General features: G+C 28.4%; 2 protein-coding genes across 2 annotated transcripts; one reads left to right on the forward strand and one right to left on the reverse strand.

The window, feature by feature from the left end:
* Positions 1 to 6,119: 6,119 nt before the first annotated feature.
* LOC130675447 (opsin, ultraviolet-sensitive) lies at positions 6,120 to 8,536 on the forward strand. Its single transcript, XM_057481140.1, has 4 exons — positions 6,120 to 6,398; positions 6,553 to 6,768; positions 7,701 to 8,082; positions 8,156 to 8,536. The coding sequence occupies exons 1-4, from the start codon at positions 6,175 to 6,177 to the stop codon at positions 8,441 to 8,443; spliced, it is 1,110 nt and encodes a 369-aa protein (XP_057337123.1). The 5' UTR covers positions 6,120 to 6,174; the 3' UTR covers positions 8,444 to 8,536.
* A 91-nt stretch (positions 8,537 to 8,627) lies between these two features.
* LOC130675446 (tRNA (guanine(37)-N1)-methyltransferase) lies at positions 8,628 to 13,130 on the reverse strand. Its single transcript, XM_057481139.1, has 3 exons — positions 12,889 to 13,130; positions 10,993 to 12,549; positions 8,628 to 8,870 (listed from the first exon to the last, which is right to left on the reverse strand). Exon 2 carries the CDS (start codon positions 12,473 to 12,475, stop codon positions 11,048 to 11,050), a length of 1,428 nt encoding a protein of 475 aa, XP_057337122.1. The 5' UTR covers positions 12,476 to 12,549; positions 12,889 to 13,130; the 3' UTR covers positions 8,628 to 8,870; positions 10,993 to 11,047.

The following is a 13,130-nucleotide window of genomic DNA, read 5'->3' on the forward strand; positions in this document are numbered from 1 at the left end:
CTTCATCGAAGCTCCGGTGGGAATAGCATGTAAAAATAGTGTAATACGATGTAATTTAAGCGCCCAAGTAAATAAAATTGTATATAATTTTATATAATTCTACACTTATCCAAAAAACTAGAGGAACAAGAAAATTTTATAAATTTTTTAGTGATTTTTGGAAGGCTGTATTTTCGTGAAAAATGATCGTATCGAAAAAATAAAAAAAGCAAATTGAAGCTTGAAATCTCTAGTTTTAAGATTTTTCAGTAAAATAATTTTTTGAGCCACGGTTTTTGCGGAATCATAAGAAATAGCTCGAGACAAATTTTTTTTTTATTTTTTGGTTTTGTTTTTTGGGTCTACGGGACCGGGAAAATTTTTTTCAGAAAAATCAATTCCTAGCTTGTGTAGGAAAATTATTCAGCTACAATTTGTTTTTTTTTTGTTTCTTTGTACGACAATTTGCTGCTGAGATATCAGCCTTATAATAAAAAAGGATTTTTTTGTCCTTGATTATCGATATCTCAGCAACTAATGGTCGCACAGTGATTTTGAGGGCAGCTTTAGTAACTTGAATAAATCTCCCACAAGCTTCATTTTCGATTTAAAAAAAAAAAAATTTTTTTATCCTTAATATTAATTTGAAAAACCTACAAAAAATGGACTTCTTATGGTTTTACAGTTAATCAACCGCTGCTTTAAGAATATTGATGGAAAGGGGAATGTTGCCAGGTGATTTTACAGCTTAATGTACCCCCAAAAGTCCTGGAAATTTTAGTTTAGAATTTTATCACTCACCAGGGAATTAGTGTATCGGAAAAATCAATGAATACTTGTGTTGAAAATTGAACGTTCTACAAAAAAGGTCTCTTATAATTTTTCGATAAATTTAATTTTTTGAAAGTTATTCGAGGTCAAACTTGGATTCATAGTAAATTTTAGTATTATTTGACTTTTTCGGCGAAACTATCAGACTTTTCTTATAATGTGATGGAGTCTCTCATGTAAATCATTTCACTTCCTACAACTTATTTTTTACAAAGTAATACAGTTCACTTGAACCAAGAAAATTGATCTTGATACAAGAAATTTTTTTAACGATTCAGAAAATTAAAATTTTCTTGCATCTAGTAAATAATTATCTTGAATCAAAATTTTTTTTTCCTCAAGTCAACATATTTTTATGCCTAAACAAAAAACATCTTTACTTGTTTTAAGAGTTTTTTTTTCTAAATATGAGAGATATTTTTTCTAAAAAAGATATGTTAGTTTTTTGAAACAATATTGCATTTCTTGGTTTGAAGACAATAAATTTTCTCGGAATAAGTACTATTTTTTAAACGCAAAAATTTTTGTACGCCCCAACCAAGAAAAAAAAATGCTTAAACTAAGAGAAAAATAACTTGGGAGTAAAGATATATATGTATAATATACATTGTATATATTTAGAAGAGGGAAGTCACCGGTTCTATAAGCAGCAGCAGAAGTAGTTCGATGCTCGCCACGAGATCGCGCCCACGGGTTGTAGTGTCCCTGGTAAGAAACATATTTCAGAAGTGTTATATTCCAGTGCTGGAAGCAATTTTGGCACGAGTACTCCTCTGTTAATTGACAGAGTGATAAGTTCTTTTTTTGGTGGTAATATAGTATATTCTATATTACATAATGACAAAATTATTTATTATCAATGCTTCCATGAATAATTTTCCTTAGAAATTAAACTTGGACTTACAAAAAATATTATTTTAATAAAAAGTATAGTCTCTACTATATGAACAAAAATTTACAATTTATTTAATACGTTGTATAGGATGTAATTTAAGCGTACAATTTAAATTTCCACTGAATCAGCCGTGGTGTAATAGAGGTGTAGTTTTAGTGTAGTCTTTCTTCTATTGAAGCTCCGGTGGGAATAGCGGGTAAAAATAGTGTAATACGATATAATTTAAGCGTAAAATTTAAATTTCCACTGAAACAGCCGTCGTGTAAGGTCAGTGTAGTTTTGGTGTACTCTTTCTTTCATCAAAGCTCCGGTGGGAATAGCAGGTAAAAATCGTGTAACCCGGAGGAGTACGGTGTAATTTAAGTGTATGTTGTGTGGAATTTTTTCACATTTACACGGTGGGATTTCAAGGAATTCAGTGGAATCGGATCCGCCAGGGTTCCCTCTCCCACTCTCACCCTAGACCTCGTTTCCGTATAAATTTTTCTAGCCTGTTCTATCAACCCCCTTCCACCCCTAGACAAACCATCTCCACCGAAATTCAGCATATTCGATATTGAAGCGATTTAATGGTAATATTATTATATTTTTTGTTTTTGCCATTTCTTCACGTTTGCCGCCCTGACATCCGTCGCGTTCCCGAGACGTTGGCCGCCCGGAGGAGAGCACGCCGCGGCAATACTTCGGGTTACTCGGCGTTTCTCTATGACAGTAGAAATTAATAATTTATGCCTCGATTAATAACACACCATGCAAATAGACAGCTATGAGTGTAATCCAACTGCCTTAATTTCGTGCAATATGCTATCAGTCATGCGTGACTACTTGACAATTGCGTCTGCATTGTTGACCTCGGCAACTTTATTTATGTTGCCAGATCATCACAAACTCTACAGTCTCCCGAGCCACCACCAATTGGTGCAGGTCGTATTTCACGACGTTCCGCAACTCGAGATGACTGTCCGCCTCCAGAATATATATGTAATGTATATTACTTGATTTTTTTCCATAATCTTTGGTCTTTTTGATTGGTAAATTCTTTTTTAATACATTTAGACGAATAAATTTATATAGTTCATCAACTGAACAGCCGCTGTGTGATGAAGATTTGCATTGGGGACATTTTGCAAACACAGATTCATCTTCTGTCTCTTCATTAGTTATTGATAAAGTGTTTGCTTTATCAGTAACATCGGACACATCATCATCATCTGTTGGAAAAAATTTTCAATTTATTTTATAATTAAATTTAAAAATTGAATTAGATAATATGAATAAATATAAATATAAATACTTTTCTTTTTGGAGTTTACTCCTTAAGAATCGATTTTCATATAAGGAGCCCGGTATGGAAAAAATATGAGGAGTAAAATACGTTCAACGAATGACCTTGTTACGACCGCCCGCGTTACGACTTTCACTTTTCAGGCGTGAGTGTATAGGGTATTCAGACTATATACGTATAGTATAGGGTATGGAGTATAGGGTATAGAGACTATATATGTATAAAAAGTCTCCATAGTATAGGGTATCCAAGGAGACAGCGTACGAATGCATTGTATGTATACAATATACCTATATATACATGTATAATATATATAGGTATATAATATATACTCTACGGCGTCTTTAAATGATAAATATATATATAGTATATCAGTCGTACTCTAATGATACGTATAGTGAGCATTATTATTTTGTATTCTCAAGTGTTTTTTTTAATTTTAAGCTATTACTGATTTTATATTCTTGTTAAGCATTATATGATTACTTTTCAAATTTTTCATGCCATTTTATAAACTTTATAATCTTTTTATAAACAAATGGATTAATTAAATATTTTTGGAAAATTTTGGTTCACCATATTGTTAGCGTAAGGAAATAATAATTAAAAAAAAAAAAATTTTTCTTCAAAATGCATTTATAATTTTTATAAATAAATGGGTGTTGTTAGAGAACTATAACAGATAAACGTTAGGTTTAAAATTTATAAGAAAGCTTAACTCATACTGTATAAAAACGACTGGTAGGTCGAAAACTGTGTCTGCAATAGTTGCAAAGTTACAGCAATTTGTTTGTTGACAAATTGAGTCAGTGCTTTGACTTTGTCGTACTCCAACATCCAGATGTTTTTTAAAAAATAGAAAAAATTTTTACTTGCCATATTGTTGCAGGTTGCTGTTTTTGTAATTTTTTTATGTTCTAGAAAAAAATTTAAATAAAAAAAAAAATTGTCAAACAAACAAATGAATAAATTGTTGACGAAAAAAATTTTTTTTTTGCCATTATATTTAGAAATGCAAATTATGATTTAAAAAAAAACGATTTCTTGATGAAAAAAACGATTATAAACAATAAGATATAGTTTTTAAGAAAATTTCGTTTTTTGAAATCATTATTTCCTTACGCTAACAATATGGTGAAAAAAAATTTTTCAAAAATATTTAATTAATCCATTTGTTTATAAAAAATTTATAAACAAATGGCAAGAAAAAATTTGAAAAGTAATCATATAATGCCTAACAAGAATATGAAATCAGTAATAGCTTAAAATTAAAAAAAAAATTATTTAACATACATTATTATAATTTTTAATTTTTTTGGTAGTTCAAAAATTAATAATTAATGAAATCAAAATATTGTATAAATTTTCATACTTTCATCTATTTGAGTATGATTATAAAAAGAGCTCCAAGAAACAAAAAATTTATAGATTAATTATTTAAACTTTTATGACAACACAAACCCGTAAAAAAAATGTTGATTAACAATTGAATAACTTTTTGAAAAATGGTGATGCAACTTTTATTACCGCGAAATCATATTTTTTGAAGTGTCTAGATGACACCAGAATGTTTTCAAATTTTTTAATTGATATTTAATTGCAAAAAAAAATTATTTAAAAACTGCGCTCACTAGAGTGGCGGCGCGCGCATGCCGAAACTGCCGCGCAAAAGCTAATTTTCAACGTTAAATTAAAATTATAAATATTGGAGCTACAATTCGGGGAGTCGAGAACTTTTTTACTAAAATTTTCTGCTCTTTCAGAAACTTTTCTAATATTTGAGCAATCACTTATACTTTTTGAGATTTTGCCAAAAAGCTGGACGGCTAGTTTTTTGAACGGTTTTTTGTTCATAACAATTGTAATTTTATTTTTCCAAAAAAAATCCAAAAAACGTCTCTTTCTAGACGCCATTCCAGATCGTTTAAGCCATCAACTATATTTTTAGGAGACCTGTAACTATTTTTCGCAGGAACTCAACTTCTCGACTAGACTAAAATAGAATAAAAATACATTATTTAGGTATTTTCATTGATTCGTTTATTTACCATTTGATATCGTATTAATCTTTTTCTTAGACTAGTAAGCCTTTAATTCTGTGCCTATTTAGACAGTCGATCTGAAGGAGTAAACTCCAATCGTGCGTCGGAGCTGACACATACACTTTTTTTTTTGTTTGATTGAGGGTATATATTCGAGGGAATATGTGGGGTCTGACGAGAGCCAATGGCTAGAAATTCTATGTATACCTGTATTCAGTACGAGTTAAATTCAAAGATATCTGTTAATAAAATTGTAATTAAAATTTTTTAATGATTTTATATCATGTAAATATTCAGTAAATACATATAATTAATTCCTAACTTGATTTTACATGCACTAGAAATTGAAATGTTCCAGAATAATCAGTTTATTTGAAAAGTAAGAAAAATATAAAAATTTTCATATTCACAATATATTTTAATATGTCAATGAAATTTTTTGTTCATGCTCAAAGAGAAAAAAAAATAAAACGATTTTACTGTAAAAAATTTGTGTTAAAAACTTTAAGCATTCATTTTTTTCATACGATTTCTCTTTAAAAATTGGACTAAAAGAAAACTATGAGAATTTAATAACAAGTATAATTAAAAATTTTAAAAAAATATGTATTTTTTAGAGTTTCGTATTCAGCTGAAAAAATCTATAGAAAATAATGATATTTATAAAAAGCAACAAAAAAAAAAAACATTTTTGTCGTACATTGTATTTATAAGATGAAAAATAATGTTGACGTTAAAAAATAAAATAGACTGATAGGAATAATAATATATAAATATAAATATAATAAAAATGTATATAAGCTAAAATAAATAATATGACAGTTGTATAATAGTTGAATGATAAATAGTTTTAAAGAGAATAATCCAAAAAACAAGAAAACTAATAACTAGAGCCAAGGCCATAGCAGCTAACAATAAATTTGACTTTGAAGTTATTCACTGACGCTCGAGGGTAATAACGGATTACACATAGCTTAACTGCACGAAGCCTCGGAATAAGTGAATTAAGGTATCTAAACCCGTGGAAAAAACGTTAAGCAACCACGGACAACGGATTTGTGGTGAGATAAAAGGTATAAAAGCTCGAGGGTGACTTGTCAGTAGATAAGGTGAGGGGCTGGGCACACGGTGAGACCAATAACATGTCGAACGACAGTATTCACTGGGAAGCAAGAATCCTTCCCGCAGGACCACCACGATTGCTGGGGTGGAATGTACCAGCTGAAGAATTAGTTCACATTCCAGAACATTGGCTGGTCTATCCGGAGCCAAACCCCTCCCTTCATTATTTATTAGCATTATTATACATCTTATTTACTTTTGTTGCACTTTTGGGCAATGGACTTGTCTTGTGGATATTTTGTGCGTAAGTATTTTTTTTTTAATTATTTTTTACAATACTGTTTATTCAAATTATTGAGGTATTAAATTGTGAAAAATAAAAAGTGAATATAATCCGAGTATCAGTGAAATAAAAATAGTTTTATAAACAATAATGTATATATATTCTTTTAAAACAGAGCTAAAGCGCTGCGGACACCGTCAAATATGTTTGTGGTAAATTTGGCTCTCTGTGATTTCATGATGATGTTAAAGACGCCGATATTTATCTATAATTCTTTTAACACTGGATTCGCACTTGGACATCTTGCTTGTCAGATATTTGCATTCATTGGAGCTCTTAGTGGGATTGGTGCTGCTATCACTAATGCGGCTATAGCATATGACAGATATCGGTAATTACTATCAACTAATGTGTCTATATAATTTACATTTACTTTTATAAATAACTAGCAACACTCGCCCGCATTGCTATAACTTTTTTTTTATAGTGAAGTTAATGGTTTAAAGCTAAAATTTATTTTTAAAAAGAGGTATTCTTTAAAAAGAGGCATAGGAAATCTAATGATGAATAAATTTGCGAATTTTATTTTCCCAACCAGACTCTTAGTTTGTCGGAAAGTATAAAAAAAATCCAGATTTGATCTAAAAATCAGTTTTCTGAGCAACTTTTTTTTAAAATTCTTTTCAATTCGTCTTCTCATTTTTAACATAAATTTTTCGATAATACTTTATATAAAATGAGTTTTTTTTTGTTAATTTTAAAAGACAATTACAATAAACGTCATATTTTATCAGACAATAAGTATATTCAGGAATAATAAAATTTATGTAAATAGCGCGAAAACTGATTGAAAATTTGAATTATAGTCGACTACCCATCAGCCTCTTCCCTCAATCAGCAGTTACTGAGTCCAAACAGCTAAAGCACTCTTTTGAGTTTCGTACTAGACAACCCGTTATAAGCCTCCGTTAAAATTGTCAAAATTATAAACTAAGAATAGAAACAAAGATTTTAGTACTATAAGCACTGGAAAAATCAAGATAACAAAGCGTGACAAAACGTGAATATGACGTTTGAAATCAAATAATATAAAACAGGCTTATAACGGGCAGTCGACAAAATTAAACGCACTGTAGTGGGAAGAAAAGTTTCCCCTACGTCTCGTAGATCAGGCTTATGACGAATAGTCGACTGTATTTGGTAATATAAAAAAAAATATGTTACTGAAAAAATATCGACGATAAAATATATACTAAAACCATCTCGAAAGCTCACTTATTACTATTATTAGATTTGATAAAATATATATTTATTTAAAATCAGAACCATTGCAAGACCATTGGATGGAAAATTATCAAGAGGCCAAGCAATGTTATTTATTGCATTAATTTGGATGTACGTATTACCTTGGGGACTGATGCCACTGATGGAAGTGTGGGGAAGATTTGTACCTGAAGGATTTTTAACGAGCTGTACATTTGACTATCTAACAGATACAAGTGAAACTCGTATCTTTGTTGGATTTATATTTACATTTTCTTACGCAATACCAATGTCTCTAATAATTTATCACTACAGTCAAATAGTCAGTCATGTAGTAAATCACGAGAAGGCATTACGTGAGCAAGCAAAAAAGATGAATGTAGAAAGTCTTCGTAGCAATGCTAATTCAAATGCCGAATCTGCTGAAATTCGTATCGCTAAAGTAACTATAACTTTTTAGTATTATTAGTATTTTTATTAATTAAGAAATAAAAATAATATATGTAATATTTTAGGCTGCCATAACAATTTGCTTTCTTTTCGTTGCTTCATGGACACCTTACGGAGTAATGTCACTAATTGGAGCATTTGGCAACAAATCATTATTGACTCCCGGCGTAACAATGATTCCAGCATGTACATGCAAATTTGTCGCTTGTTTGGATCCTTACGTGTACGCAATAAGTCATCCGAGATACAGAATGGAGCTACAAAAACGTTTACCGTGGCTCGAAATAAAAGAATCAACACCGGATACAACTAGCACCAACACCGAGGCCGTGAATGCACCGGCAGCAAGTTAAATATATACTATTTATATTAATTATAAATAATAAATTATAAATATATCCTGTTTATTATATCAATTCGACAAATATATGCAGTTTTATATACAACTTAACTGCAGCTTTATTATCAACAGTTAATTATTATTGTTATACTATTCAATATTTCGCAATTGGAATAAAAAAAAATATATCCTCGCAATTAAAAAGTGTATTTACAGTTTTATTTAACTATTTCAATCGTTATAAATCATAATTTTAATTTATCCAATGTGTCAACAGTATGAGACGTTTCTATTTGTGGTTTTGGTGATAATTTTTTTTGAATTTTTACTCGAGTTTCTTTTGGTTTAGCTTCAGAATTTATACAAGCACGTACATTAACCAATTGTTTGTCTATTGCTTTTATTTTTTCAACATTTTTCTTCAACTGATTCCGTTGATTCTGTAAACAAATAAATATTTATGAATAAATCATTATCTGAGCAGTCATACATATATGTAATAATTATTTAATTAAAAAAATTTATCAATCATATCCGAAAATATTTTAATTAATATTGAAGTATATAAAAAATCTTAAGGAGATTTAAGCCTTACTAAATGACTCAAAAAAGTAACTAAGCTTTTTTATTTTTTCAACTGACAAAAATATGGTTAAAATTATTTTTTTTTTTTAGTTATAAAAATTATTTGTAGTTTATTTGCACACATTTATTAATGTTTAATAAATTAAAATATTTAAAATAGTTCCGTAGTAAAAATTTTAAATAAGATATGGCAACAGTGATCTTTGATAGATGTGTGTAAACATTAGGGTGTGTCATTTTAAGGCTATATTTTTTTTTTTTACTGCTATACCAGAAAATCTGGTAGTATATAGAAAATAAAAAATTATGCCGCTGGGCTAAAGGGTTTAAGTCCAATAGCGGCTTAGCTCATCAAAAAATTCGATTTCCCATTTAAATAACACGGGAAATTTTTTTTTTTAACTTTGAGTATTTTTAACTCGTAAACAAATTAATAGATCGAATTGACTAATACATATTTTTGTAGGAAATTGAACGCTCTACAAAAAAGGTCTCCTATTATTTTTCGATCAATCCATCTGTTCTAAAGTTATTGGAGCTCGAAGTCAAGTTATAGTAAATTTCGAGATCTTTCTACTTTTCCGGCAAAACTATCAGACTTATCACAAAATATCATGAGATCTTTTTTGTAGACAATTTTATTTCCTACAAATTATTATTAGTAAAGTTTTTTCAAATTCTGCATTGTTTTCTAGTTATTTTCATTTTAATTTTAAGCTCTTAAAAAAGTAGTGTTCTGATCGATTTCAAGAGCTCGACATTGAAATGAAAATAACTAGAAAACAATGCAGAATTTGAAAAAACTTTACTAATAATAATTTGTAGGAAATAAAATTGTCTACAAAAAAGATCTCATGATATTTTGTGATAAGTCTGATAGTTTTGCCGGAAAAGTAGAAAGATCTCGAAATTTACTATAACTTGACTTCGAGCTCCAATAACTTTAGAACAGGTGGATTGATCGAAAAATGATAGGAGACCTTTTTTGTAGAGCGTTCAATTTCCTACAAAAATATGTATTAGTCAATTCGATCTATTAATTTGTTCACGAGTTAAAAATACTCAAAGTTAAGAAAAAAAATTTCCCGTATTATTTAAATGGGAAATCGAATTTTTTGATGAGCTAAGCCGCTATTGAACTTAAGCCCTTTAGCTCAGCGGCATAATTTTTTATTTTCTATATACTACCAGATTTTCGGGTATAGCAGTAAAAAAAAAATATAGCCTTAAAATGACACACCCTAGTAAACATGTGTGTGAACGTACATAAACGCTAAAGTCAGGTGTGTAGCAAAAATTTAAATAAATAATTTCCCTTCATTTAAGAATGAAACAAAATATTTATCTCTAAAATTGTCTTATTATATTTTATGTTTACTCAAAAATTAGAGTTTCTACCGAGGAGACCAAAAAAAAATTTTTTTTTATTTCTTATATTTTGAAAACTTTTGAAAAACGTTTGAAAAAGACGCCACATAACAACTGTCTCTGGCAACGTTGCCAATACAAAGCGTCTATCCTCTATGTCGCCTTAACTTATTAACCACTAAAATAATTTTTTCAAATTAATTTTTCTCATAGTTTTTATCGATGACTATAACTTTTAAATATATAATTTGACTTTACACTTATTCAACTTTCTTATATCAGTTTTTGAGAGCTTAAAGTTGGAAAGTTGACAGCGAAAAAAATTCATACTACTAGGGACCTAGTGTTTCTGTCATAAGAGCCCATGTATAAGGATTTGAAAAACACGGTGTTTAATGATTTTTTTCCCAATAACTATACAGTAAATCCTCAAATAATTTTACTAGTAGATGTATGATACATTTATTTTCAAAATTGTAAAATTTAAAATCTTAAAGTTGGAATTTTCGATAACCATTAGAAACGCGTGAACCTCGTTAACAAAATTTAAACTGATAAATTTAAAAAGTAAAAAAAATGATTGAATATACTAAATATATAAATACTTACTTTTGTTCCAATATTTTTTTTTAATTGACTTTTAGCCTTAACAGAATGTTTCGAATCAACCTTGAAGACATTTTTGGTCTTTGATATTTTTTTGTTCTTCCCCATTACTCTCTGGAATTATTTGAATACAATCATTAGAATCCCGATCAAGTTTTATTTTTTTTTTTACTGGCTCCACAGATTTTATAATTTCTTCAGTCAAATAAAATGATACCCTCATCATTTCTTTGTTGGGCGCAACATTTCTTACATGATGAATATTTTTTAAAGACTCAGACGTCAGCTTAGTACCCAAAGTTTCTTCAACCAAAGTCTGAGCGGCAGGTTTTGGGTCAGTATTTTTACTTACTTTAACAAAACAATACAAATGAACAAGCGGAAATTTATTGGAAATTAACTTTATGTCATCATCATTCATCCAATTACGAAAAATATCACAAAATTCAATAGCAATAGCCGGTAAATTCATGGCAATATGTTCACAACCATCTTTATTATCTTTACGTCTTTCTAATAAATGTTTTTTAACTTCATCACGTAGAAAATCACGGCCGTCTTTATTGAAAGAAATTAAATTTTTAGCTTTATTGGCAGTTGCATTATACTGCAACCACTTGTAAGATTCAGGATTTAAATCATTAGCCAATACTTTGATACCTTTACGAGCAGCTGGTACTGAAAATGGACCAACACCAGCAAATACATCATATAGTACATCGTTTTTATTCATAAATTTTAATAAATTAGTATGCTCTGTACATAATCTTGAGTTCCAATATACTTTAGCAAAGTCAAATGTAAATTTACAATTATTTTCTTTGACTGTCGTCACTGTATCATTATCACCAGCAAGTATTTCCATTTCAAAATAACGAAACTTTGTTTCAATGTTATTTAATTTATTAACAACTGTTTTAGTTTGTGGTGTCGTATCTAAATAAATCTGTCCAATAATACTTTTAAATGGTAATAGATTATCACGTAAATTTAAATGAAGTATATGACCAACTTTAGTATAAGAAGTTGGTATTTCAATATCTGCTGGCAATATAACACGTAATAATTCATCCGCATTCCAATTACTATAATTCAATGTTATTTCCGTCTTCTCAAATTTTATTTTACCAATTTTATTTAAAATATCACGATCTGATTCTTCAATATCGTCGTATTTTTCTACTTTACATGGATCTAAATATATTATCAAATTATCATTGTCTTGATTGAATGATTTGAATTTTTTCAATTTAAGAAAATACTTCTTCGCTATATTCATTATAGTATTGTAATTACTTGTTGATATATTTAATTTTAAACATGGTATTTCAACAGTTTTATCGAATGATTTACGATTTAAATTTGTCATACCACGAACGGAGTCAGGTGGAGCCAGTAAATCCATTTTTTTATATTTATTTATTATTTTAATGTAATTTTTATAATTAAATAACGGACTTAAATGATAAATGAATCGTCTAGCCATAAAATTATTCAGACACTGTTAATTAATTTATTTTTATTAAGTTGTAAATGATCCAGTTTTCAAATTATTTGTATCTGTAAAAAAAAGTTTTAAATTTTAGAGTGTGAATGTAGCAGACATCAGACAAATTTAAAATTATTAATAAATAGAATAAATAATTTTTAAAAATAATATTTATAAAAAATGCATTTATTAATTTCAAAATTTTTTTAATGCGCATTTTTTTTTTAATTTAATTTTATTAATTATTTAGCCTATTTATTAATAATTTTAAATTAGTCTGATGTCTGCTGCATTCACACTTATTTGAATTTTTAAAAATAAATTTTATAAACTAAATAAAATAAATAAATTGACACTGTCTGAATTTTAATTAATAATTATTATTATTAAAAAAAATAAAGAATATTTACCACATGGACAATTGTTGCAGTTAACCTCAAAATAAATTTAATTATTTAGTAAATAATTAATTTTTAAATAATTTATCAACAGTAAATTAAAAATTTTTTTATATTATTACTTTAGTGCAAAGTAATTTCAATTGAATTTATTTATAATAATTGACAAGTTGTGTTTTTGAAAACTTGAAAATACACATGGGTTTTAAAAAGATGAGTGTGAATGTAGCAGACATCAGACAATCGAAAAGTTC

The sequence above is a fragment of the Microplitis mediator genome, chromosome 10 (genome assembly GCF_029852145.1).
Source record: "Microplitis mediator isolate UGA2020A chromosome 10, iyMicMedi2.1, whole genome shotgun sequence".
NCBI lineage: Eukaryota > Metazoa > Arthropoda > Insecta > Hymenoptera > Braconidae > Microplitis > Microplitis mediator.